The sequence below is a fragment of the Salvelinus alpinus genome, chromosome 15 (assembly GCF_045679555.1).
Source record: "Salvelinus alpinus chromosome 15, SLU_Salpinus.1, whole genome shotgun sequence".
NCBI classification, from domain to species: Eukaryota; Metazoa; Chordata; class Actinopteri; order Salmoniformes; family Salmonidae; genus Salvelinus; species Salvelinus alpinus.
In genome coordinates, this window is record NC_092100.1 from 23,431,810 (window position 1) to 23,458,029 (window position 26,220).

A 26,220-nucleotide genomic window follows, 5' to 3' on the forward strand; every position below is an offset into this window, starting at 1 on the left:
GAACCACTAGGCTACCTGCTGCGTGATAGATCAGGGCTGCTGAGAACAGTTTAAGTAAATGTAATGAACTAAATCTTATATTAACATTCATTCAACTCTGACCTATTTCACAAGGAGGCGTGAGAGGATGTAGAAGTTGAGCAATACTCTTGGAGAATTTGCCATTGAATAACCTTGCTTAAATGACTTAAATGTAAATGTAAATGAGACAAGTCACAAGTAGTAATTACAGTAAGACATCAGGAGTCTCCTGACAGGAGATTAATCAAACAGTGCCCTGAGTCAATGTCATGTTAGGAGTAATTATCTTGAGATTAACACAATACAAGGTGAAATGTAATATCTGGGAAAATAGGGTAGAAAAGTGCTTATATAAATAGTTTATCCCTTTCCCATTGCTGGCACAGATACCTTTTTATTAAAAAAAAGAATCAATGGTTGATGCATGATTGAAGCAATACCAAGAATATGCATTACATCCCCATCATTTTGCAGGTAGAAAGGTTGACTTGAGTGATACGGGAAAAGTTTTAAAATGGGACCCATTTACCACGAGCCTTCAGACAGTGTTAACACTCACTAGCTACATGCAACTTGGAAACCATCTTCTACAGTTATTCATCTTGGGGTTTGTACAGTTTAATGTTGTCAAGGTGGAGAGAACATGGGTGTATTCATTACGCAATCTGTTTACTTAAGAACCAAAACAGATTAAAATGAGTTTATATTGGACAAATTCAGGTAGGTCCCTCCCGTTCCGTTAAGAAACGCTTATTTTTATTTTATTTTTTCTTGCAATAGAATCTGCGGAATGCATACACCCCATGTGTATGGCTCTTAGTATCATCTACCTTAATAATAAATTAAGTTAAAAACTATATCAAAGGTTTTCAAATCTTGCTCATGTTGAAAGGATACAAGAAACATTTACAAAATAATACCTGTGGCAAAAAACTTTGAATATTTAAAATCATTCTGAATCCCTACTAACAAGAGTACTGACAAATAGACCAACATTGGTTTCCAATTAACATTTCATGGCAGCTATTGTATTTAGTTGGAAATTTAATTTTTTGATTTTGTGCAGGAGGAAACCCTATCAAAAACAGCTTTTGGTCACACTAAGTGTTCCAATTGGTATATTTCAGTTATTAATCTTCTGTTAATGTATACATTTTTTTTTTATAAAATATTTTATTCATACAATCATTTTAACTATATCAACATTACTATTTAACTTTGAGTGGCAAGATAGACAGAACCTCATAAGAACCTCATAAGAACTATAGTATATAAACGAATGCAAAAAAAAAAAAAAAAAAATCTGTATCCATTACATTTCGCTCTTCATTCAGTTCCAACTTTCTGTACAACTGTCTGTAATAGCCTATTATGAATATTGCTGGTCCTGATCTGGTGAAGTTAGTGCAGCAGCAGCTCTGACTGGGATTGCACTGCCCTCTACTGGTGATCCAGGCAGAGAGCTGTGAGTTGCAGGAACAGGCTGGCAGGAACCACATATCACACCGGGCCGTTTACAGCTGCCTCTGGTGAGGTCACACTCTGCTGTGTTCTGTAGGGGTGCAGAAAGAGAGGCTACAATATAACATACTGGATGACTACACTAGTTATAAGACATGCCAGACTGTGGAAATCCGCAGCACAACCTTTGATTCTAGCTGCCACTTACTTGGCTTTGTCCATTGCTGTTCCTTCTTCTAGAGGACCATTAACAGCATCACTGGAGATTTTAGATTTTTCTGTATCTGAATGTTTTGCACTGCTGAAAGGGAGGAAATTAGAGGAACTCATGAGCTGCTGGTGGACAATTAGAACAGGTACAACAGCATGTCTGAAAACAGCTCACTAGTGCTAGACCGTTCCAGTGAAGGTATGAGTTCACAGCATGATCATGGAGCCAGACCTTGGTTTCAGACAGTTGCTGGCAAGCTGGACTGATGCAGACACACCCTTCTCTGGTGTTCTACTCTCCCCCACAGTGTACTTCGCAGATGTGTCCTCTGAGGTAGACTTCTCATCCTCACTGCAGAGGAAAGGAACACATTTACAGAGCTCTTGCCATTTCTAAATATACAGACCCCCCCCGTTAAGACAATGGCCAGAAAAGACTGATGCATGCAGAATGGGACAGAAAGACCAGAAAAGCGATGGGGTAAACAAATGTGTTGAAATGTGGTTGGCAGTTAAAAATGGATGCAAGGATCATAATGTACACTAAATGGAAAGCAGCAGCAAACTCTCTGACAATCCACTTACAGGAGTTTACCTCTTTAAGAGTGAGCTTGCTTTGAGGAGCAGAGCATGGGGTGATTATGACTGTTTTAGGTAGAAACTCACTGAATGGATCAAACTCATGTCAGCCATCAGTCTTGCTTTTTGTCATTAAACCACCGCGATTACTATGCAAAACTAACACGCACATTTTGTATTTGGGTCCTACAGCCAATGTTATATAATCATTGACGAGGCGGTTATGTAAGGTAGGCTATTTAATTTAACCAGGCAAGTCAATTTAGAACAAATTCACAATGACCTGGCAAAGTTAAGTGTATTCACTAAAAACAACTACCTAGATGGCATTTTGAAGGTCTTTGATTTTTACATGCAATTTTAAAAATGAAGCTCATTTCAAGTAGAGCTGAGTTTTGCATGATAACAGGCCTACTGCTAGTCTAGGACTCATCTCTCCAGTTTATTCCAGCCACCTCAATGCCATGTGCTGCGAACTGAAGCCAATGAGATACCAGCACAGGGAGGGGTGGATACATAATGAAGACCGCTTTCGTCAATCCACACCCACAACACAGAGAAAATGGCCAATTCAGAAAGCCTGGGAGTGGCTAATCATGAGGGCCGACGGCCATTTCATGACATCATTGACGACGAGCGACGACCAAATCATTACATCGGAGATAGACATGCAAATGGAGATGGCAAAATAATTAATCATTTAAAACTAAAAAAAACTCAGTGGCTGACATGAAAACAAGACACAGCAGACATCTGCCCCCCGATTGGCTGTACATACCGATAAGATTTCAACACTCTGAAGCCACACGCACACCAGAGAAAAAGAGGAAGCTCATGTTGTAAGTGTTGCAGTTAAAGTGAAGGACAGTTTCTCAAACAACAAAAGGACAGCAATGTAGGTTGGGAAGATTTGGTGATACGTAAATGGTACATAGATATTTATTCAAGTCAACTGGAGTGTCCCTGCCTTGCCTGGCTGGAAATCACCCAGTGTATGGAGAAAACTTGGCAAGGCACAGAGGTCAATTCCACATGCACTGTGAGGTGAATGGCTGTGTTTTAAGGGAAGGATTGGTGACAGGGGGAAAGGGGTATGGTGTGTTATCAGAAGCCTTACCTCTTGAAAACAGCAGTTTCAGTTTTGGCATCTACAGTAAGGCTAACTGTCTCCTTCATGGATCCATTGGTGACCGTCTCAGTGGTGACAGTCTCCTCCGCGTCCGAGCCTCCGGCTTTCCTTCCAGGGGAGCTGGCTGGCTGGGCTGCCTCGTCCCCTGGCCACTGGTCAGAAACTGGGACATCACACAGGGATAGCATCATTACACAGTGATCAATGAGTAAGAAGTAAAATGCTTATTCCTGTATGGCACTGTGGCAAAGCTCACCTTCAGGCTGCATTGGTGCGTTGACACCCAATGGGTCCCCTGTCCCTATGCAGGTCTCCATCGCTACTGGGGAATTGTTCCTCAAAGGATCTTTGGGGCTGGAAGATCAAAAGTAAAAAAAAAGTTCTTTAATTTGTCCTCCTAAAATAGCCAAATTCAAATATAAGATGCATGGAAAGGCAAGGGACTAAACTGAACACCAGTCACCACCATCCGTATTCAAACTACACAACCAAAAGTATGTGGACACTCGTCGAACATCTCTTTCCAAAAATGATGGGCATTAATATTAATATGGAGTTGGTCCCCCCTTTGCTGCTATAACAGACTCCACTCTTCTGGAAGGCTTTCCACTAGATGTTGGAACATTGTTGCAGGGACTTGCTTCCATTCAACCACAAGAGCATTAGCAAGGCCGTGCACTGATTTCGTGCTATTAGGCCTGGCTCGCAGTCGGCGTTCCAAATCATGGGGTTGATGGGCCTGGCCAGTCAAAAAAAGAAATCCCCCCCCCCCACCTTTATTTAACCAGGTAGGCTAGTTGAGAACAAGTTCTCATTTGCAACTGCGACCTGGCCAAGATAAAGCATAGCAGTGTGAACAGACAACAACACAGAATTACACATGGAGTAAACAATAAACAAGTCAATAACATGGTAGAAAAAAAGAGAATCTATATACAATGTGTGCAAAAGGCATGAGGAGGTTCTTCCACACTGATCTCGACAAACCATTTCTGTATGGACCTCGCTTTGTGCACCGGGGCATTGTCATGCTGGAACAGGAAACGGCCTTCCCCAAACTGTTGCCACAAAGTTGGAAGCACAGAATTGTCTAGAATGTAATTGTATGCTGTAGCGTTAAGATTGGAACTCGTTAGGTAGTGTTGCACCCGGGGACAGACTATTTTTAAGTGCTTCAGCACTCAGTGGTCTCGTTCTGTGAGCTTGTGTGGCCTACTACTTCGCGGCTGAGCATTTGTTGCTCCTAGACGTTTTCACTTCACAATAACAGCATTTACAGTGGACCGGGGTAGCTTTAGCAAGGCAGACATTTGATAAACCGACTCGTTGAAAAGGTGGCATCCTATGACGGTGCCATGTTGAAAGTCACTGAGCTCGTCAGTAAGGCCATTCTACTGCCAATGTTTGTATATGGAGATTGCATGACTGTGTGCTCGGTTTTCTACACCTGTCAGCAACGGGTGTGGCTGAAATAGCCAAATCCACTAATTTGAAGGGGTGTCCACATATTTGTATATAGCATGTACATGGGAGGATAACAATATGGAAATGTGTGTGGCAATCGTGCCACATAAGGTCTTGGGACTGAGGCTGGTGGAATGAACCCTTACCTGACTGGTGAGAAGTTGCTAGAGAAGTCTGCCCAGCCCGTGGCTGTGTCAGGGGAAGCATTGGGGGAGCTCCAGCCAGCAGATTCTGGTAGGACCGCAGGGGAGGCTGTGGCAGTGGTGGTGGCAGGTGCTCCGATCGACGTAGAACTCCCAGTGTCCATGGGTATGTCGTCAAAGTTAGCTGTCCACACAGGCCCTGAAACGACAGGGCAGCCGTCACAAAAAAGCCAGCCAAGACAAATCATGCAGCATTTTCTTGAGATCACACCAGACAGACCTACCTACCTAACCACCAACCCAACCCCAGTGTGTCAGTCTGGGACAATCACTCACCCTCACCCGTGTCCACCTCCATTCTGTCATCAGAGCTGGCGTTGTTAGGCTCAAAGGGATCACGTTTCACATCCTCCTCCTCAGAGTCTGTGCTCTCCTCACTATCTGTACTGCCAGAGCTCCTAATGGTTCAAGTCACAAAATGGAAAGAAGTCATTAAAAATAATCAGCAGGTGCCTTGAATAGGCCTCAGAAGGTAAGACGTTAGTCATTTCAGATATTTAAATTTACATATGGCCAAAAGGCGCTGCCGTACCGAGGACATCTCTGAGCTTCTGGTGCGAAAGTGACATCTTTCTCATCCCAGATGTCCTCCTCATCAGAGCCTGCATCTTCAAACTGCTGGATCTTCTCCTTACAGCAGGCCTCAAACAGAGCTATATTTGCCTAGAAGACAACACCAGTACCAGGGTAAAGCACAAGATACAAAAAGATATTGTGTGTTGCTTCCACTTCATTTACTGTACATGGGGAAAAAACTAAGAAAATAAGTATGTGCACCTTTTTCATATTCATACGTAACGGAATTTCAGACATTAGCAATGGCTAATACTATGTACAGCATTATAAAAATGGTGAACTTCAATGTTTTGGGAGTTAGTGTAGCAGTTTTATTTTTACTACATCTAGCCTAGAGCACAGTTGGAAAGGACAATCATTTCTATATAATTGTATAATACATTAAATTAAAATACTTACACTTTCATTTGTATTCAAGGAAAAATTGATGTCTGATATTCTATCAAAGGGAATACTGAAATGTTAAAGAAAATAGTTTATTTTAGTTATATTAGTGAGACAATGACTTCACAAAATGGCTTCAGGACTCCTCCCTACAGAGGCCCAGTAACAGGTAGAAGGACAATGATGGCACACTAACTCACAATAAAAACAGCTTTTGCAGAAACCCCACCAGCCACTCTCCACAGGAACCCAAACACCAGCAGATTCCCACATAACAACAAGACCCAGACAGCAGTGGCACAGAGGAGGGCAGAAGTGTGCTAATTACTCCAAACTAAACTGAATTTTGCAATTACAAAGTTACTGTCTAGACTCTGGTCCAAGCAAACCACCAGTCTATTGACAGTGACAAGCATTTTGAACTTTACAGTCATGTATCCAATTTAAATGGTAGACCTGTATAATAATAGCTAGTTAAATGTAATCATAAAGAAATTTGACTCGTGTGTTGCCGAATTCAAACTGGCATCCAATTTAGCTACAGCTTTATTTCTCCACACTAGAGATATCACAATCCAAACAGTGGCATATTATTTTCATATGTAGATGTTAAATTGCAAACATGTAACCTAAACCTTGTACAGAGAAAGAAACTGGTTTGCAGTCCTTTGTTAACGTTAAACAGATAATATATTAGAGCTCTCGTCTCTCCAAACCCTTATTAAAAAACCACAACCAATGTAATAGTAGGTTATGAACAAAACATCATGCAGGATCAGTACTCACTCCACGACATCATCCTGATCGGCAAACTCTTCGTCATTGAAGCCAAACTGCTCAATAAAATTGGACGTCATTTGTTGCATCTGATAATCAGAAAAGGCCTGGCAAACCCAGGACCAACGATAATGATATAGTCTTGGCACTACAAGTCTTCAAGTTCTACAATTCAAAACAATTGGCTAATACTGTAGCTATTGGTTAATAGTTAAGATTAAGAGCACATGCATACTTACATGTTTAATGTTAGTTTTTAAATCATATATCAGTACTACTACAAGACATAAGTCCAGTATAATAATGTTATCAACAATTACAAACACTATAAATATGGAGATTTAGCAGTGCGTCTACAGTCTCATCCAGTTACAGACTTACCTGTTGTAGAGAGGAATCCTGGTGGAATCCGCTGTCCTTGAAGTCTACCTCATCATCACTGGATGAGTGAATATGGTGTGTGTTCACCTAGGGAACAATGCAAACAACCTTATTACTAAGAGGACAACCATTAGACCTCCTTCAAACAGCTTTGGCACTACTGGCACCTCAACTTCCAGTGTACATACTCTGTGTACTTTGCAAACATATTTTGGCATCGAGTAACAGGTGTCTGGATCAGACTTACTAGGTCTACAGTGTTTCTCTTGTTTGTGTCAGCTAGCTGACCAGAAGTGAAGGCCTCCCATCTCTCTTTGTCATCCTCTGTGAGCTCTGAAATAACACAAATCAAAACTAATGTTATTAGTCACAGGCGCCGAATACAACAGTAGACCTTACAGTGAAATGCTTACTTACGAGCCCCTAACTAACAATGCAGTTAAAAAACAACATAAGAAATAAAAGTAACAAGTAATTAAAGAGCAGCAGTAAAACAACAATAGCAAGACTACACACAGGGGGGTACCCGTAGAGAGTCAATGTGTGAGGGTACCGGTTAGTTGAAGTAATATGTACACGTAGGTAGAGTTATTAAAGTGACTATGCATAGATGATAACAGAGTAGCAGCGGTGTAAAAGAGGGGGAGGGGGGGTGCTCTCGATGGTGCAGCTGTGGAACCTTTTGAGGATCTGAGGACCCATGACAAATCTTTTCAGTTTCCTGAGGTGGAAAACGTTTTGTCATGCCCTCTTCACGACTGTCTTGGTGTGCTTGGACAACGTTAGTTTGTTGGTGACGTGGACACCAAGGAACTTGAAGCTCTCAACCTGCTTCCACTGCAGCCGAGTTGATGAGAATGGGGGTGTGCTTGGTCCTTTATCTTAATCACGTTGAGGGAGATGTTGTTGTCCTGGCACCACACAGGCAGGTCTCGGACCTCCTCCCTATAGGCTGTCTTGTCATTTTTCAGGCCTACCACTGTTGTCATCTGCAAACTTGGTGTTGGAGTTGTGCAGTCATGAGTGAATGGGGAGTACAGGAGGGGACTGAGCACGCACCCGAGGGGCCCGTGTTGAGGATGTGTTACCCACCTGGGGGCGGCCCGTCAGGAAGCCCAGGACCTAGTTGCAGAGGGAGGCGTTTAGTCCCAGGGTCCTTAGCTTATTGAAGATCTTTGAGGGCACTATGGTGTTGAACGCTGAGCTGTTGTCAATGAATAGCATTCTCACATAGGTGTTCCTTTTGTCCAGGTGTGAAAGTGCAGTGTGGAGTGCAATAGCGACTGCATCATCTGTGGATCTGTTGGGGCGGTATGCAAATTGGAGTGGGTCTACTGTTTCTGGGATAATGGTGTTGACGTGAGACATGACCAGCCTTTCAAAGCACTTCATGGCTACAGACGTGAGTGCTACGGGTCAGTAGTCATTTAGGCAGGTTACCTTAGTGTTCTTGGCACAGGCACTATGGTGGTCTGCTTAAAACATGTTGGTATTACTTACGTCCTGGTAATCCGTCTGGCCCTGCGGCCTTGTGAATGTTGACCTGTTTAAAAGGTCTTCATCACATCGGCTGCGGAGAGCGTGATCACAGTCTTCCGGAACAGCTGGTGCTGTCATGCATGTTTTAGTGTTACTTGCCTCGAAGCGAGCATAGAAGTAGTTTAGCTCGTCTGGAAGGCTTGTTTCACTGGGCAGCTCTCGGCTGTCCTTCCCTTTGTAGTCTGTATCGGTTTGCAATACCTGCCACATCCGATGAGCGTCAGAGCCGGTGTAGTGCAACTCGATCTTTGTCCTGTATTGACGCTTTGCCTGTTTGATGGTTCATCGGAGGGCATAGCAGGATTTCTTAGAAGCTTCTGTGTTAGAGTCCTGCTCCTTGAAAGCAGCAGCTCTACCCTTTAGCTCAGTGCGGATGTTGCCTGTAATCCACGGCTTCTGGTTGGGGTATGTACGCACAGACAATGTGGGGAAAGCGTCATCGACGCACTTATTGATGAAGCCAGTGACTGATGTGGTGTACTCCTCAATGCCAACGGAGGAATCCCAGAACATATTCCAGTCTGTGCTAGCAAAACAGTCCTGTAGCTTAGCAGCCGCTTCATCTGAACACTTTTTTATTGATCTAGTCACTGGTGCTTCCTGCTTTAATTTTTGCTTGTAAGCAGGAATCAGGAGGATAGAATTATGGTCAGATTTGCCAAATGGAGGGAGAGCTTCGTATGCGTCTCTGTGTGTGGAGTAAAGGTGGTCCAGAGATTTTATCCCTCTAGTTGCACATTTAACATGCTGGTAGAAATTAGGTCAAACGGATTTAAGTTTCCCTGCATTAAAGTCCCCGGCTTCTAGGAGCGCCGCCTCTGGGTGAGCGTTTTCTTGTTTGCTAATGGTGGAATACAGCTCATTCAATGCTGTCTTAGTGCCAGTCTCTGACTGTGGTGGTATGTAAACAGCTACGAAAAATACAGATGAAAACTCTAGGTAGATAAAAGCTTATCATGAGATACTCTACCTCAGGCGTGCAATAGCTCGAGACTTCCTTAGATATCGTGCACCAGCTGTTATTTATAAAAATACATAGTCCGCCGCTCCTTGTCTTACCAGACGCCGCGGTTCTATCCTGCCAGTGCAGCGTATAACCAGCCAGCTGTATGTTGATAGTGTCGTCGTTCAGCCACGTCTCCGTGAAGCATAATATATTACAGTTTTGAATGTCCCGTTGGTAGATTAATCTTTCGCATAGGTAATTTATTTTATTGTCCAAAGATTGCACGTTTGCTAGCAGAACGGAAGACAGTGGGGGTTTATTCGATCGTCTACGAATTCTCAGAAGGCAGCCCGTCCTCCGGCCCCTTTTGCTCCGCCTCTTCATGTAAATCACAGGTATCTGGGCCTGTTTCCGAGAAAGCAGTATATTGTTCGCGCCGGGCTTGTCAGACTCGTTAAAGGAAAAAAAGGATTCTGCCAGTCCGTGGTGAGTAATCGCAGTCCTGATGTCCAGAAGACATTTCGGTCATAAGAGACGGTAGCGGAAACATTATGTACAAAATAAGTAAAAAAATAAGTAACAAAAAAACAATCGGTTGGGGGCACGTAAAAACGTCAGCCTTCTTCTCCAGCGCCATTTTATGAGTCACACATATAAATAACACAAGATTAGTCTATTCCACTTCAATACAGTAATTCCTTTTAGGAGCTCCAACTTAATTTCTGATGGGAGATGACGTCTCAAAGCACACTCACCTGAGATGAGCTGCTGTATCTTCGCACCATTGGGGCCCTTGTCGCTGTTGTGCACTATTGAGTTGGCTATTCTGGTCAAGTGCCCCATGTAGCCCCGTCTACGTCCACCCTCACCCCTGAAACAGGAAAAACACACTTATTGAAGCCTATAGGAACATTATGGTGACATTTCTTACACTACATTGAATCTTATTAAGGGTAAAAACCAAACAGCTCACAAGAGTTAGAAAAATATGCAAAGTCCAGTGGTCTAGTAACAACAGCATTATGGTCTAAATTCATAGTGGAATGAGAAAAAGACAACAGTACTTACTGCTCCTTCTCATTGGAGCTCCATGCATCAAGAATTCTCTGTATAAACTGGCACTTCTGAAACAGCTAAAACACAGAGCAAAAAGCAGTTAATTGACTTGTCTGACATGAATGCCATCGATGTAAAGGGTGATAAAGCCTCACGTGTTTGATGAGGTGGCTTTCTCTGACAGGCTCTTGGTCCTGATCTCTGTTGATTTCGGGGTTTTCACTTTGGGCTGGGGGCATTGCTAGGATCATCGCAGTGCAGATTTCAACTTGTATATGCAGGAAGTTATTCCATATATATTTGAAGTACATGTCCTGAGAATAAATGGAGAGAGAAAGATTGCCATTAATTACACATCCCAAATACAGTTGCTGAAATGCGCATCATTCCTGTTGACCTTGGTTATGAGAAGGGGGTAGTAAGGGAACCAGTGTCATAAAAGAAAGTGAAAACCCTGTGCACAGCATTAAGTCTAGATCCTGGTGCTGGTTTTGGTAGGAAAAACTAGTACGCCAAAACAAGTAAAAAACACAAAAAGACAGGTAACTTACAAGTATGACTCCTAGAGTGTTGAGGTTGATCAGCTCCATGTTGATGATATGAGTGTTGGTCTGCAGGAGGCTGGCGACAAGACGGACCACACTCAACCGGGTGTTGCCCACTGGGGGGTCCAGCATGCCCCATGTGGTTTTCATGATATTCTTCTGCAAATGTGGGGATGAAAGGAACAATCAGGGTCTCGTTCAGTCTATATTAATTTAACTTGGTAATGCAAATAAAACCACCATTGGAGTGCACTTGTAGAGTAAACTAGAAGAAGGACCACCCACTGAAGATAAATATGACTCAAAGTTGAACCAAGTTTGAGATAGCAGGATCACAAAAAAAATAATCGAAGACAGAAATGTAGAATAAGTTTATTGAAAATATTGTGGTAGTTATATTTCGCTCAAGTGGATAGCAAGGACAACCTACTCTGACGAGCTTACTAATCTGTGTGTGTAACACTATAGGTATGTAAAGTATTACCTGTGGGGGTTCCAGCAGCAGTTGATGGAAGTCTTTGAGCCTGGGCCTGACAGCCTCCAGAATGCTCTGATTGACTGAGAAGGATGGGTGGCTCATACCAGGGGGACAGATCTCCAAATGGCCTTCGAACCTGTACATGACAAAAAGTATTTAGTATTTTATTAGGATCCCCATTATCTACTGCTAAAGCCGCAGCTACTCTTCCTGGGGTCCACATAAAACACATTAATAGACAAGTGCATCACAAGGACAGAACTATGTGCATTTAAAATACACGATTTCATACATTTATGCCTTCATAACAATGTGATTCATAGACACTACTGAATGCAAGTGTAACACACAAAAATGGAAATGCAATAAGGAGGTGCATGGTCAAACCGGCAGACACTTCTCATTAAATTCCCGACATGAATAAAGCCACCTTGTTTCTATAGTAACTGCCCATAAATGGGTCTCCAGAGGTATTATAGACTTTACAGTTATCACCCGCAATGTGTTTCCTGGGGTAACATGTAATGTCTTAAACTTGCAAGCCTTTTGTTACAGTTACCACCCGCTATGGGTATCATTAGGTAAAATGCAACATTCATGAACATGCAGAAATAACCAGGACTTGAACAAAAGAGCAGCATATCAGACAAGTCTAACAACTCAACACTAATAGTATCTTAAAACACTATACCACACAACCAAACCAACATTAAACCCAAAACGGGACATTGTGAACTTACGCTGGTCTTCGTGTCTCAAAGAGTGTCAGGAGAATCTGAATTACACTGACTATGGCAGAGTCATTTTTCTCTTTGTCAAAGATGTTGGATAGCAACTGCTCCACAGTCTCTTGTCTGAGAAAGGGGAGGGGGATAAAATATCATGCTTTTGCTAGGACAATAAAGTAATACATTGGATATCATGATAGCAACAAGTTTTCTTCGCTGAAAGAATCAAGCAGAGGTTGTTGATTTACTTTTCCAGTGTGGCCAGTAAGGGGTCGGGCTCAGAGCAGCCCTGCACTTGGAACATCTGATCTCTGCTGAGGCGGATTATTTCACACAGAGACTGGGATGCGTTGGAGTGCCTCTGCGTGAGGAGAGAGAGAGACTTGTAAAGACACTGTCTGAAGAAACAGTACTCCAAACAAATGGTTAATGAAATGCAACTTACATCCTCATCCTGAGAAGGTTGGACCATATCAACAAGCCTCTGGATCACCTTCTCCTCATTCAGCCACTGTGGGTGAATAAGTTACAGGTTGATGATGATTGATCATTAAGAAAATGGACAGAAACTTAAAAACGAAGAAAACGCCAACACTCACATTTAAGACATCTTGTCTGAGCTGCTGTGGTTCAATGCAGGTCAGCATTCTGAGCAGCAAGTCCATGATGGCGGAGGTCCCTATGTGTTTAATCATTAAGTCCACAAAGTCTTCCCTCTTCCGCAGAAACTCCACAATCTACAAGAGATAGTTTGTTTAGAAGAAACTCTTCGGCTCAAGCTTTAAAAAGACACTGCAGCATGTCATAAACTCTTCAAAAATCACACTGATTATGACTAGCGGTCTGTACTGATCTCACCTGTTCTGGTTTCCTACCGATGAGGATGCTAAGGACCTTGCTGAAGAAGCTGGCCAATAAAGGGTTGAGTGGAGATTCCCTTTGCAAAAATCCATAAAGTTTCATCAGCAAACTTTCATCTTCTCCCAGTCTGTCATTGATCTGTCCAACGTCCGAGGTAAGGAGTTCACACGATATGTTGGGGTACCTGCAAATAGCGCAAATACAACATTTGGTGATTTACCCAGTACAGCTGGCCAACCACACAAAACACAAAGTTCCTGTATAATTGACAGCCTAGCAAGTCATGCTTGCCCCCTTGGGGTTGTAAGGGTATTCCCTTATGACGTAAACACATGAACGCAAGGGAAGCTGAAAGACATTCAGAATCATTCTCAAAACCGTGTGTGTGAATCTCACTCACTTGTACTTGATCTTCTCCTCTACATCATCACTTGGCTCCTGTGTGATGTAGGTGACCAGGTCCACCATGCACTGAGGCCGCACCAGGAAGTCCACCAGCTTGTGGTTCTGGGCCTTGCACTCCTGCAGGACATCCTCCTCGTCCATCACCTCAGTCAGAGTCACATCCTCCTTCTCCAGGAGGGTGTCAATGTGAGACGTTGTGTGTAGATCAAACTTCCAAAACATGATGCTTCTGCAAGGAAGGAAAATGGTCATAAGGCAAATGGGAAAACACTCAGTGACTAAAAGTACACGGTACGGGTTGAGATGAGGTAGTCAAATGGAAAGTAGGTGGTCAAACCGATAGCTTCACAAACGTACCTGACTGGGGTAGAGTCCGTCCAGAGGTTAAAAATAAAATAATGCTTGTGCTCTTTGGGAGTTCTGGCCCATTACAGGCTTCACAGACAGCAGTGACGAGAGACCTTTGGACACAGGACACATGCAGCAGAACGACCACCTCGGCCACAACAGATCAACGCACACCTGAAAGAAAGAACAGAATTTAGCCATCAGAGCATATTACTCCCTGCACTGGAAACAACTTTTGTTATTTACTATGTGAGATTTATTATGTTAAATATTAAGTGCTACTGAAACAAGTAGCAATATAAGCTATGTTAATTTCGGCTTACATTCATTTCTAAAATAAGTAATATGATAAACTGCTGAAAACAAATATTTGTCATAAGACAAACAAGGTAAGTATTTGGGCCGGTAAACCATGGTTTTTCTCTATCATCGTAGGAAAAGACTGCACTTCCTTGTCACCATCCCAACAACTTTGCCTAAAACAGGTGTCTGCACTTTTTGTTAAAACTTAAAAGCATTAAGAGAAGCTCTACTCAGCAAACCTCTCCTCATGCAAACATACTGGCAAACATACTGGCAACGTCATTGCTTGCACAGAACACTGGGCTTGGTCAAATCACATTGTCACATTTTAAAGGAAAATACCACTCAAAAACAACCTATTGGTATTTCCCCCCCCATTAGTCCACTGGTGATAATCGCATCCAAAACATTTTGGGAATATCAGCAGTTAAATTATAGGATTTTTAAGCAGCAAAGTGTCACATCATCATCATGATGCATTTTGCATCATCAGTCCAATATCTTAACTTGACATGCAAAACCCTTTTGGACTGTTAACAGTAGACTAATGAATACTACACCAAACGATAGTTCGAGTGGATTTTTCCTTTAAAGTGTCAATCAGCAGCGGAAACAATAAAGCAAACTCCCCTCCACTGTTTCGGTAAAAAACACAGAGAGATGGGGCCAGAAAAATGTACCCAGTCAAATTCACAGAGAGCTTTGGATGCATGGACTGACCATTATGATACCAAAATCATAGTTTTAATCATGTTTTGAGGCTATATATAGGTGATATATAGCTGATATAGCAACTGCTTATTTCCCCTTTAAGAGGCAACATAACACTGTGTCAAGAACTCGCTGTAGGAACCATGCAGTGAAATATGTTCAATGCACACAATAGGCATATGACTCAAAAGATACAGATTTTTCGCTGTGTACACCAGGCCCTCAGTTTTTTTTTGTACTAAGTATTTTCTTGTGGGGAAGCCTGTGAGAAATAGGGTTGAAGGTTACATAGCAGCCATCTTGGCTTATGCTAAACCAGCACCTCAGATTTTTTATTTTTTTATTTAACCTTTATTTAACCAGGTAGGCAAATTGAGAACACGTTCTCATTTACAATTGCGACCTGGCCAAGATAAAGCAAAGCAGTTCGACACATACAACAACACATAGTTACACATGGAGTAAAACAAACATATAGTCAATGATACAGTGAAAAAAAAAGATTCATCAATGGCTGAGAGGAAAAAGCTTATTAATAGACTAAGCGGGGGCTGGGGGGAAATTGACATTGGCCCCTGTCCAGGCACATGCATGCTTTGATGAAAGTGTGCAACTCAAATCATTGCTCTATGAAATACAAAACAATGTGATTTTCAAAACACCAGTAGACAGAGGTCAAAATGAATGACATTGATAACATTGGTTGTCTGGCATTAATTCTGTCTACCATAGGCAACCAAATAATGAGAGTAAAACAATGATTTTATGATTAACCAGGAACACAACTGAAGACTGAACAAAGTCATGTGCCACAAACAGCAATAAGCACTGTCAGCCATTGGTTTCCATCTATTCTAAATAGTGATGCAACGATGACATTTTTGGCCGATACCAGTATTTTCCATGCCAAAAAAACTGATTTAACATTTTTGCAGCCTTTTAAGCATTCTAGTACAGTTAAATAATTAACACACAGGGACGCAGCAGTCTAAGGCTCTGCATCTTAGTGCAAGAGGCGTCACTACAGCCCCTGGTTCGAATCCAGGCTATATCACATCCGGCCGGGATTGGGAGTTCCATAGGGGGGCACACAATTGGCTCAGCATCGTCCTGGTTTTGCCGTCATTGTAAATAAGAGTTTGTTCTTATTTAACTAGGCTCACTTGCCTAGTTAAATAAAAGGTTACACACACACACACCACATTGACCAAAAAGTTGGCATTTTGTTGGCATTTACGTATGTCCCCATTACCAGTAAAACAATCAAAACCGATTTCTTTCACTTACTTGCTGTGCTGTTTCATTGTTCAGTCGTTTCATTTTGAACCAGGATTTCTAATGGATGCCGTTTGAGTCTTTGCATGTCAAATAACACTATTTGACATGTCAAATAAGCTTGTTGACCAATCAGGAGCTGAATGACTGCACATTATAATTTTACGTGTTCATAAATGTACGCAGTTAATACACATTGATTAGACTATCACTCGTATTTCATATGTCATCGATACGTACACTATGATGCTGGTAAAGTTGTCTCGTGCACCTACAGTGCTGGTCATTAAAAAAAGCTAGCTAGCTCACAGATGCAAACAATGTTCTTCCCCAAAAACATACAGTTGAAGTCAGAAGTTTACATACACTTAGGTTGGAGTCATTAAAACTCGGTTTTCAACCACTCCACAAATTTCTTGTTAACTTCTCTAGGATAGGGGCAGCATTTTCACGTTTGGATGAAAAGCATACCCAAATTCAACTGCCAGCTGCTCATCCCCAGAAGATATGCATATTATTAGTAGATTTGGATAGAAAACACTCTGAAGTTTCTAAAACTGTTTGAATCATGTCTGTAAGTATAACAGAACTTATTTAGCATGCGAAACCTCGAGGACAAACCATTCAGATTTTTTTTTTTTAGGTCACTCTTTTCAATGGATTTTCATTGGGAAAACAGATTTCTAAATGACCTACTTGCAGTTCCTACCGCTTCCACTGGATGTCAACAGTCTTGAGAAATTGGTTAAGGGTTTTTCCTTTGTGTAATGAAGAAGTAGCCCTGTTCAGAACGAGAGTCGAGTGAAGTGTACTTTGTTTGAGGCGCGTAACCAGAAAGCATGCTACAGTTTGTTTTAATCCTGTATTGAACACAGATCATCCCATCTTCAATTTGATTGATTATTTACGTAAAAAAATACCTAAAGTTGTATTACAAAAGTAGTTTGAAATGTTTTGGCAAAGTTTACAGTTAACCGTTGAGATATTTTGTAGCCACGTTTGAGCAAGTTGGAACCGGTGTTTTTCTGGATCAAACGCGCCAAATAAATGGACATTTTTGGATATATATATATCGACGGAATTAATCGGACAAAATGACCATTTGTGATGTTTATGGGACATATTGGAGTGCCAACAACAGAAGCTCGTCAAAGGTAAGGCATGAATTATATTTTTATTTCTGCGTTGTGTCGCGCCTGCAAGGTTGAAATATGCTTCTCTCTCTTTGTTTACAATGTTGCTATCCTCAGAAAATAGCATCGTTTGCTTTCGCCGAAAAGCCTATTTGAATTCTGACATGTTGGCTGGATTCACAACCAGTGTAGCTTTAATTTGGTATCTTTCATGTGTGATTTAATGAAAGTTTGATTTTTATAGTATTTTATTTGAATTTGGCGCACTGCAGTTTCTCTGGCTTTTGGCCAAGTGAGACAGTAGCGTCCCGCCTAAACTCAGATTTTTGGATATAAATATGAACTTTACCGAACAAAACATACATGTATTGTTTAACATGAAGTCCTATGAGTGTCATCTGATGAAGATCATCAAAGGTTAGTGATTCATTTTATCTCTATTTCTGCTTTTTGTTACTCCTCTCTTTGGCTGAAAAAATGGCTGGGTTTTCCTGTGGCTATGTACTGACCTAACATAAATCGCAAGGTGTGCTTTCGCGGGAAATCCTTTTTGAAATCAGACACTTTGGCTGGATTAACGAGAAGTTTATCTTTAAAATGGTGTATAATACTTGTATGTTTGAGGAATTTTAATTATAAGATTTGTTGTTTTGAATTTGGCGCCCTGCAATTTCACTGGCTGTTGGTTAGGTGGGACGCTACCGTCCCACATATCCCAGAGAAGTTAAACAGCTTGGAAAATTCAAGAAAATTACGTCATGGCTTTAGAAGCTTCTGATAGGCTAATTGACATAATTTGAGTCAATAGGTGGTGTACCTGTGGATGTATTTCAAGGCCTAGCTTCAAACTCAGTGCCTCTTTGCTTGACATCATGGGAAAATCAAAAGAAATCAGCCAAGACCCCAGAAAAAAATTGTAGACCTCCACAAGTCTGGTTCATCCTTGGGAGCAATTTCCAAACGCCTGAACATACCACGTTCATCTGCACAAACGATAATACGCAAGTATAAACACCATGGGACCACGCAGCCGTCATACCGCTCAGGAAGGAGACGTGTTCTGTCTCCTAGAGATGAACGTACTTTGGTGCGAAAAGTGCAAATCAATCCCAGAACAACAGCAAAGAACATGTACAAAAGTATCTATATCCACAGTAAAATGAGTCCTATATCGACATAACCTGAAATACCACTCAGCAAGGAAGAAGCCACTGCTCCAAAACCTCCATAAAAAAGCCAGACTACAGTTTGCAACTGCACATGGGGACAAAGATCGTACTTTTTGGAGAAATGTCCTCTGGTCTGATGAAACAAAAATAGAACTGTTTGGCCATAATGACCATCGTTATGTTTGGAGGAAAAGGGGGGGAGGCCTTGCAAGCCAAAGAACACCATCCCAACCGTGAAGCACGGGGGTGGCAGCATCATGTTTTGTGGGTTCTTTGCTGCAGGAGGGACTGGTGCACTTCACAAAATAGATGGCATCATGAGGAAGGACAATTATGTGGATATGAGCTGAAATAACAGATTCCAGAAACTTACATACACACGAAATACTTACATTTGTTTACATCCCTGTTAGTGAGCATTTCTACTTTGCCAAGATAATCCATCCACCTGACAGGTGTGGCATAGCAAGAAGCTGACTAAACAGCATGATCATTACGCATGTACACATTGTGCTGGGGACAATAAAAGGACACTAAAATGTGCAGTTTTGTCACAACACAATGCCACAGATGTCTCATGTTTTGAGGGAGCGTGGAATTGGCACGCTGACTGCAGGAACTGTTGCAAGAGAATGTAATGTAAATTTCTCTACCATAAGCCTCCTCCAATGTCATTTTAGAGAACTCGGCATTACATTCAACCAGCCTTACAACCGCAGACCCATGTATGGCGTTGTGTGGGCGAGTGGAGTGCCCCATGGTGGCAGTGTGGTTACGGTACCGGCAGGCATAAGCTACAGACAACGAACACAATTGCATTTTATCGATGGCAATTTCAATACACAACAATAAAGTGACGAGATCCCAATGTTCATTTCTTTTTTTACGGTATGTGACCAACATATGCAGATCTGTATTCCTGATCATGTGAAAACCATCGTTTAGGGCCAAATAAATTTATTTAAATTGATTGATTTCCTCATATGAACTGTAACTCAGTAAAATTATTGCATGTTGAGTTTATCATTCCACTATTAGCGCCAGATATATATTCTGTACATTTTCTGAAATTACAATGCAAACATTTTATTTATTTTAATTCCTGTCTAGTACCTTAAAGTTCAACTTATACTGAACAAAAATAGTGTTGCACAGTATTACTTACCTGCCAGTGTTGTGGTTGGCTGTGATATTCATTGTACTATCTGGTTGATAGACCAAAAGTAAAAGGCTGAACTCACACTTGAGCCTTTTACTTTCGGTTTTGGTCCACCAGCTTCAAACAGCTGTAAAACCAGCTATTTTTGGTAAATTAAAATATATTTCACAGCGATTTAGATGGTACAATGATTCCCTACACTAGTCGGTGCTTCTTTTCTCAAACTGAAATTGAGCAAACAGCATAGAATTTTAGCAACCAGGAAATGACAGCGATTTCCACTAGATAAAACAGCTAGTCAAACCAGCTTTAGTATTATGACAGATGCCACGCCGGCAGGAGAAATCAATAGGTGAATATCACAACACTGGCATGTAAGTAATACTGTGAAACACTATAATTGTACTATTATCGCCAGATAAATTGTTACAACCCACAAAAAAAATTGTGTGTAGCACCATTGATGAACCAGATTATTATCAAAGTTAACCGGCTCATTTATTGATCCTGCTTTGTAGTAGACCTCTGGTATGGCAAAAGTGTTCGCTCTCCTTGGAAAACAGAGCAGCTACTGAGAAGGCTTATGAGAGCACTTAATTCCAATTTCCATAATTTAAAGCTACAATGTGTAACTTTGTGGGCGACCCAACCATATTCAGATAGAAATGTGAATTATAACAGATCTACCACTTCTTAGACTTGCTTTCAACGGGAATGAAAGATATATACAGTGGGGAGAACAAGTATTTGACACACTGCCGATTTTGCAGGTTTTCCTACTTACAAAGCATGTAGAGGTCTGTCATTTTTATCATAGGTACACTTCAACTGTGAGAGATGGAATCTGAAACAAAAATCCAGAAGATTATATTGTATGATTTTTAAGTAATTAATTAGCATTTTATTGCATGACATAAGTATTTGATCACCTACCAACCAGTAAGAATTCCGGCTCTCACAGACCTGTTAGTTTTTCTTTAAGAAGTCCTCCTGTTCTCCACTCATTACCTGTATTAACTGCACCTGTTTGAACTCGTTACATGTATAAAAGACACCTGTCCACACACTCAATCAAACAGACTCCAACCTCTCAGCAATGGCCAAGACCAGAGAGCTGTGTAAGGACATCAGGGATACAATTGTAGACCTGCACAAGGCTGGGATGGGCTACAGGACAATAGGCAAGCAGCTTGGTGAGAAGGCAACAACTGTTGGCACAATTATTAGAAAATGGAAGAAGTTCAAGATGACGGTCAATCACCCTCGGTCTGGGGCTCCATGTAAGATCTCACCTCGTGGGGCATCAATGATCATGAGGAAGGTGAGGGATCAGCCCAGAATTACACGGCAGGACATGGTCAATGACCTGAAGAGAGCTGGGACCAGTCTCAAAGAAAACCATTAGTAACACACTACGCCGTCATGGATTAAAATCCTGCAGCGCACGCAAGGTCCCCCTGCTCAAGCCAGCGCATGTCCAGGCCCGTCTGAAGTTTGCCAATGACCATCTGGATGATCCAGAGGAGGAATGGGAGGTCATGTGGTCTGATGAGACAAAAATATAGCTTTTTGGTCTAAACTCCACTCGCCGTGTTTGGAGGAAGAAGAAGGATGAGTACAACCCCAAGAACACTATCCCAACCGTGAAGCATGGAGGTGGAAACATCATTCTTTGGGGATGCTTTTCTGCAAAGGGGACAGGACGACTGCACCGTATTGAGGGGAGGATGGATGGGGCCATGTATAGTGAGATCTTGGCCAACAACCTCCTTCCCTCAGTAAGAGCATTGAAGATGGGTCGTGGCTGGGTCTTCCAGCATGACAACGACCCGAAACACACAGCCAGGGCAACTAAGGAGTGGCTCCGTAAGAAGCATCTCAAGGTCCTGGAGTGGCCTAGCCAGTCTCCAGACCTGAACCCAATAGAAAATCTTTGGAGGGAGCTGAAAGTCCGTATTGCCCAGCGACAGCCCCGAAACCTGAAGGATCTGGAGAAGGTCTGTATGGAGGAGTGGGCCAAAATCCCTGTTGCTGTGTGTGCAAACCTGGTCAAGAACTACAGGAAACGTATGATCTCTGTAATTGCAAACAAAGGTTTCTGTACCAAATATTAAGTTCTGCTTTTCTGATGTATCAAATACTTATGTCATGCAATAAAATGCAAATTAATTACTTAATCATACAATGTGATTTTCTGGATTTTTGTTTCAGATTCCGTCTCTCACAGTTGAAGTGTACCTATGATAAAAATGACAGACCTCTACATGCTTTGTAAGTAGGAAAACCTGCAAAATCGGCAGTGTATCAAATACTATTTCTATGCTGAAGTTTCGTTTTTGCATCTTTTACTTTTGTGTTTTGTACACCAACTTCAAACAGCTGAATATGAAAACTATATTTCACAGGGGTTTAGATGGTACAATGATTCTCTAAAAACTTAAACTAGGCAAACTATTAGAATTTTAGCAACCAGGAAATGGCAGAGCGATTTCTGCATGGTGCATATTTAAGGCATAACCCCAGTCTCAGTTGAAAAAGACAGGACACTCAAAGAATACAGGATAGCCAATCCCCAGCGGGTGAAAACAAGAACATGCAATATGTCAAATAAATCATAACCGTACAAAACAATGTATACTCAGTCAAATATCCATGTATGCCTATACCAGTGACAAGAGTAAAACTGAACCTCAGGTGTTACCCAAGGAAACATATTGTTTCATTGGCTACAGAGTGTACACCAGATACTGTTGTATAACCAAAGATAGTTGGTGTCCATTACTGGGCGTTACAGGAATGCCCCATACAAACCTCCACCATAGATTTTTCAACTAACCTGTTTTGGCAATACAATTTTTTTCAATGAATCGAGAACTAAGGAAGTATCTTTGAAATGTCTGTTTGCAGGTGGAAAATGACCTATCCAAGAATTTCTGTATTTCCAATAGTTTGTTCTGAACAGAAACATTTTCAATTTTTATCGTTCCACTGTTCCGACCGGCAAAATAAAGTTCTGAACCGGTTCGAACCAAAAACAAGTGCCGGTTTATATGTTGGTTCTTTTTTATTTTTATTTTTGAAACCTCTGAAATCATATAGTTTTTACATTTAGCTATACCCCTACACAGACTTGGTACCCCCTAAATATAGCCTCATTGTGTAATTCCCCCCACCCCCCCCACTCTAGTTTATGTTATAAATATTTTCTGAAAACGGCATTGTTGGTTTTGGGCTTGTACGTATGCATTTCACTATAATAGACCTGTTGCATGTGACAAATACAATTTGGTTTGAGATTAAATTACTTCACCAATCATGCAGTGCGAATAGAGCAGCTTGCTATGGAGCGGGCAAGCTATAGCTCAGTGAGTTGTTTACATGGATGATGGACAGACAAGTAAGTGTAGGGCGCAAGATTCAACTGAAATTTTGCAAGTGGGGAGAGAGTGAGAGGATGGATGAGGCTGGACATCTTGTGATGACATACATTATCTGAATAAAGCCAACAGAATTATACCTACGGAGGAACGGCTTCTATAGAGGAACTTTGAATGTCTTTGAACTAGCTATCTAACAAGCTTTTGTGTGCAGAGCGGCACCAGAGATAAAACCACGTCTTACCTTCTTGTTGTTAATGAAGCCAATGTGAAATGTGATAACTATAGTATCCCTAACTAGCATTCAAAAAGTTTATACATTGTCTAATTAAACATCTCTTCCCATTATCTGAATAACATCAGTAGGCTACAGCTATGCTTCGGAGGGAGGGGCAGCTAGCCTACAAGCCGCAAACACAGCTAAAGACTTTCAATTGGCACCCAGACACTGGAAGAAGTTAATGATTCACAGTGCTTTGCATAAGCATTTTGTTTAATTTGTTTGTGTTCCCATGGTTTTAAAATAACAGTTCTGTTCCCGAACAATATAGGTCACTTTCGTTCCCAGTTCCAACACCTGCTTTTTTTCTCTCCACAGAATCTAGAAGGAATAAACTATCGCTATGAACGGGTTAGATGTTCATAACGCCCAATGATGGACACATTATCAGGCGTACAAGCTGTAGCTACTGTTCCATGTAAACTAAAACGTGTCATCTAACCTAGGTAATATGTTTTGCTATAGGCTTACTTTTGTTTGTCAAGTGTAATACATTGCCCAGAGCAAAGGGTTTAGATATACGTTACATTGCTGTTTTCCACAGTGTTCGTACTGCACACTACTTTTATGAGTCTGCTATCAAGCTAGGTAACTTAACTAATATATAAATATATCAGGACAAGCTGGAACTAGCTAGCTAGTTATGTTACGTTAACTATTGGTATCAGAAACTGAATTAGCTAAATGCAATACTTCGCGTGACTTGGAGAATCTTAAAACAATTCCAAGACGACTTAGCTAGCTACATACAAAACATCAATAGACCGCTAATTGATAGCTAGCTAGCCAAGTTGGCTAACTGGATTTGGAGAACTAACAACAAGTTAGCAAAATACATAAAGTGGTTTCCCGGTATCTCCAAACTACTAACATAGCTAACATTAATTACTTCAAAGCATATTTGCCCGAAAAGCAAACGCTAACTAGCCAACAAACAGTAATGTTACCCACCTAGCCGGATATTGGTTAGCTAGCTAGGTGACTTAGGTGTCAACAAGGTTGTTCTTTTGGAAGACTTGACGCTCCAACTAGGGTATCTACTTTAGTTAGCTAAAACATACGAACATCTGTAAAGAGGAAAGAGGTATAAACACTGTTGGATAACATGCAAACTAGCTAGCTAACGTTAGCATTTTCGGAAGTACCCTAACCAGAGCACAGGCCAAAACAAACGGTGTCGAACACTAAAATACGGCTAACGTTAGCTAACAACATTGTGTATTTCAATCGACCCCAGTTGACTTTCAGTCCCACATAACAACACTAACTTACCCTAACTATTGACTACAAGATACAACAAGTGAAATACATCGGTGTAGCAACGTTACCGGCAGCTAACGGGAAAATGCTAAAGTTAGTGTTGCTCCGGTTAGCGAGTTAGCTGGTCCAGTGCTGTTCGTGTCTCCTCAGAACTGCATGGAATAGCTAGCAAGTACGTACCGATAAACAGCGGTATATGGCGAGTCCCCGGCATGTAGCTTATTGATCCATTAGCCTAAAGTATTAAAAGCGAGGAACATTCAAATCCTAAGAAAAAATTATAATGTTTACAAGTGATTCTGACAGGCGCGAAAAGGTAGACCATCAGCGGGCACTTTTCAAGATGGCGGTTCCATCAACTTCAACGACCCCTTCCCCCACCACAACTGAAGTATCTACCTGTCAATCAAACATACTGGTGGCGCTCTATTGGCTATGAATTACGCAAATTAGACCTACTTCTAGCGAGTTCAGTCTTGTGATTTGGTACTGTACACTGCATACTGTCCACTCCTTTGCGGTAAAAAAAAACATTGCCGCGTCGAGAAACTCCCATTTGCCGCAGATAGAGGAGGGTGGAACGCGTAAAAAAACAACGAAGGGATTAGATTATGTGGGAGGAGTTAACACTGGGTGAAAAGTGATTTCATACGTTTTGGAGCTGGACTGCAGGGATGCAAACTAGTCACCTGTCGGCGAAATTTGCCGTTTTTAATCGAAAATTCGGTGACCTATGTGATTCGTGTAGATCCGATGAGAAAAGTTTGGGCGGGAGAGGCTTTGAATCAATACTGGCTGTACCCAAGACTCAGCCAATCGTTCACATAACAACAGAATGCAGCACGAAGAGATAAGAGACAGACAATTTGCTAGTTACAGTATTAGCGTGCACTCTGGAAAGACAGCGGAGAGTGGACAGCCGTCAGTTTGCCAGTTACAGGCCCCTGAACGATAACGAAGAGGTAGGTGAGAAGCCTGACCACTGAGACAGGGGTGAGAAGGTGAAGAAGCGTACTTCATGAGCTGTACCCGAAAAACAACTGGCATTTGGAAAGTTTGAGGTGAGGGAGAAAGCGTGGTGGAACAAGTATTGTTAGCATTGTTAAGTATCTTGCTAGTTGGATCGAATTATCCGTTAGCTAGCCAGAGAAATGTTAAGCAACATTAGAAAATTAGCTGGCTAATAAAGTCAGACAGCACAACATCAGATGAGCTAACGTTAGTAACCTAACCAATTCGCTATGTATTAACGTTAACTGGTATACGACTCCTTGCCGTTCTTCAAATTATAATGCCGTAGTTGCTTACTGGACCCTGGCAATCTGTTTGAAATGTTAACTGACAAACTAACTACTATCTGTGAACTAATGTTTTCCCTCTGCGGTATGTGGTTAATTCAGAATGAGAGAATTAGGTGAAAATGAGGCGTTGTTTGTTAAACAAGTGGATTCAGGGATCAAGT

At 41.6% G+C, this 26,220-nt stretch overlaps 1 protein-coding gene across 6 annotated transcripts; it reads right to left on the bottom strand.

Annotated features, from left to right (window-relative positions):
• Positions 1-395: 395 nt before the first annotated feature.
• LOC139539754 (serine/threonine-protein phosphatase 6 regulatory subunit 3-like) lies at positions 396-25,373 on the bottom strand. 6 transcript variants are annotated; one of them, XM_071343016.1, is made up of 26 exons: positions 24,939-25,134; positions 14,101-14,265; positions 13,739-13,972; positions 13,336-13,522; positions 13,077-13,214; positions 12,923-12,988; positions 12,726-12,838; positions 12,490-12,603; positions 11,756-11,885; positions 11,278-11,430; positions 10,882-11,040; positions 10,739-10,803; positions 10,426-10,541; positions 7,433-7,518; positions 7,186-7,272; positions 6,814-6,860; positions 6,043-6,097; positions 5,600-5,730; positions 5,344-5,465; positions 5,011-5,206; positions 3,657-3,754; positions 3,389-3,563; positions 3,050-3,067; positions 1,925-2,044; positions 1,691-1,783; positions 396-1,573 (listed from the first exon to the last, which is right to left on the bottom strand). In XM_071343016.1, exons 3-26 carry the CDS (start codon positions 13,963-13,965, stop codon positions 1,522-1,524), a joined length of 2,748 nt encoding a protein of 915 aa, XP_071199117.1. In that variant the 5' UTR covers positions 13,966-13,972; positions 14,101-14,265; positions 24,939-25,134; the 3' UTR covers positions 396-1,521. The 6 variants fall into 6 exon arrangements, with proteins under 6 accessions (XP_071199117.1, XP_071199115.1, XP_071199113.1 ...); XM_071343014.1 differs by having other exon boundaries at positions 6,814-6,893; XM_071343012.1 differs by having other exon boundaries at positions 6,814-6,911.
• Positions 25,374-26,220: the final 847 nt, after the last annotated feature.

Coding starts and splice junctions, on each gene's coding strand:
- LOC139539754 (XM_071343012.1), bottom strand. CDS start 13,965: ATGTTTTGGAAGTTTGATCTACACACAACGTCTCACATTGACACCCTC. Junction 13,523..13,738: donor GAGGAGAAGATCAAGTACAA/GTGAGTGAGATT, acceptor CGCTATTTGCAG/GTACCCCAACATATCGTGTG. Junction 6,912..7,185: donor AGGATTCCTCTCTACAACAG/GTAAGTCTGTAA, acceptor TGGGTTTGCCAG/GCCTTTTCTGATTATCAGAT.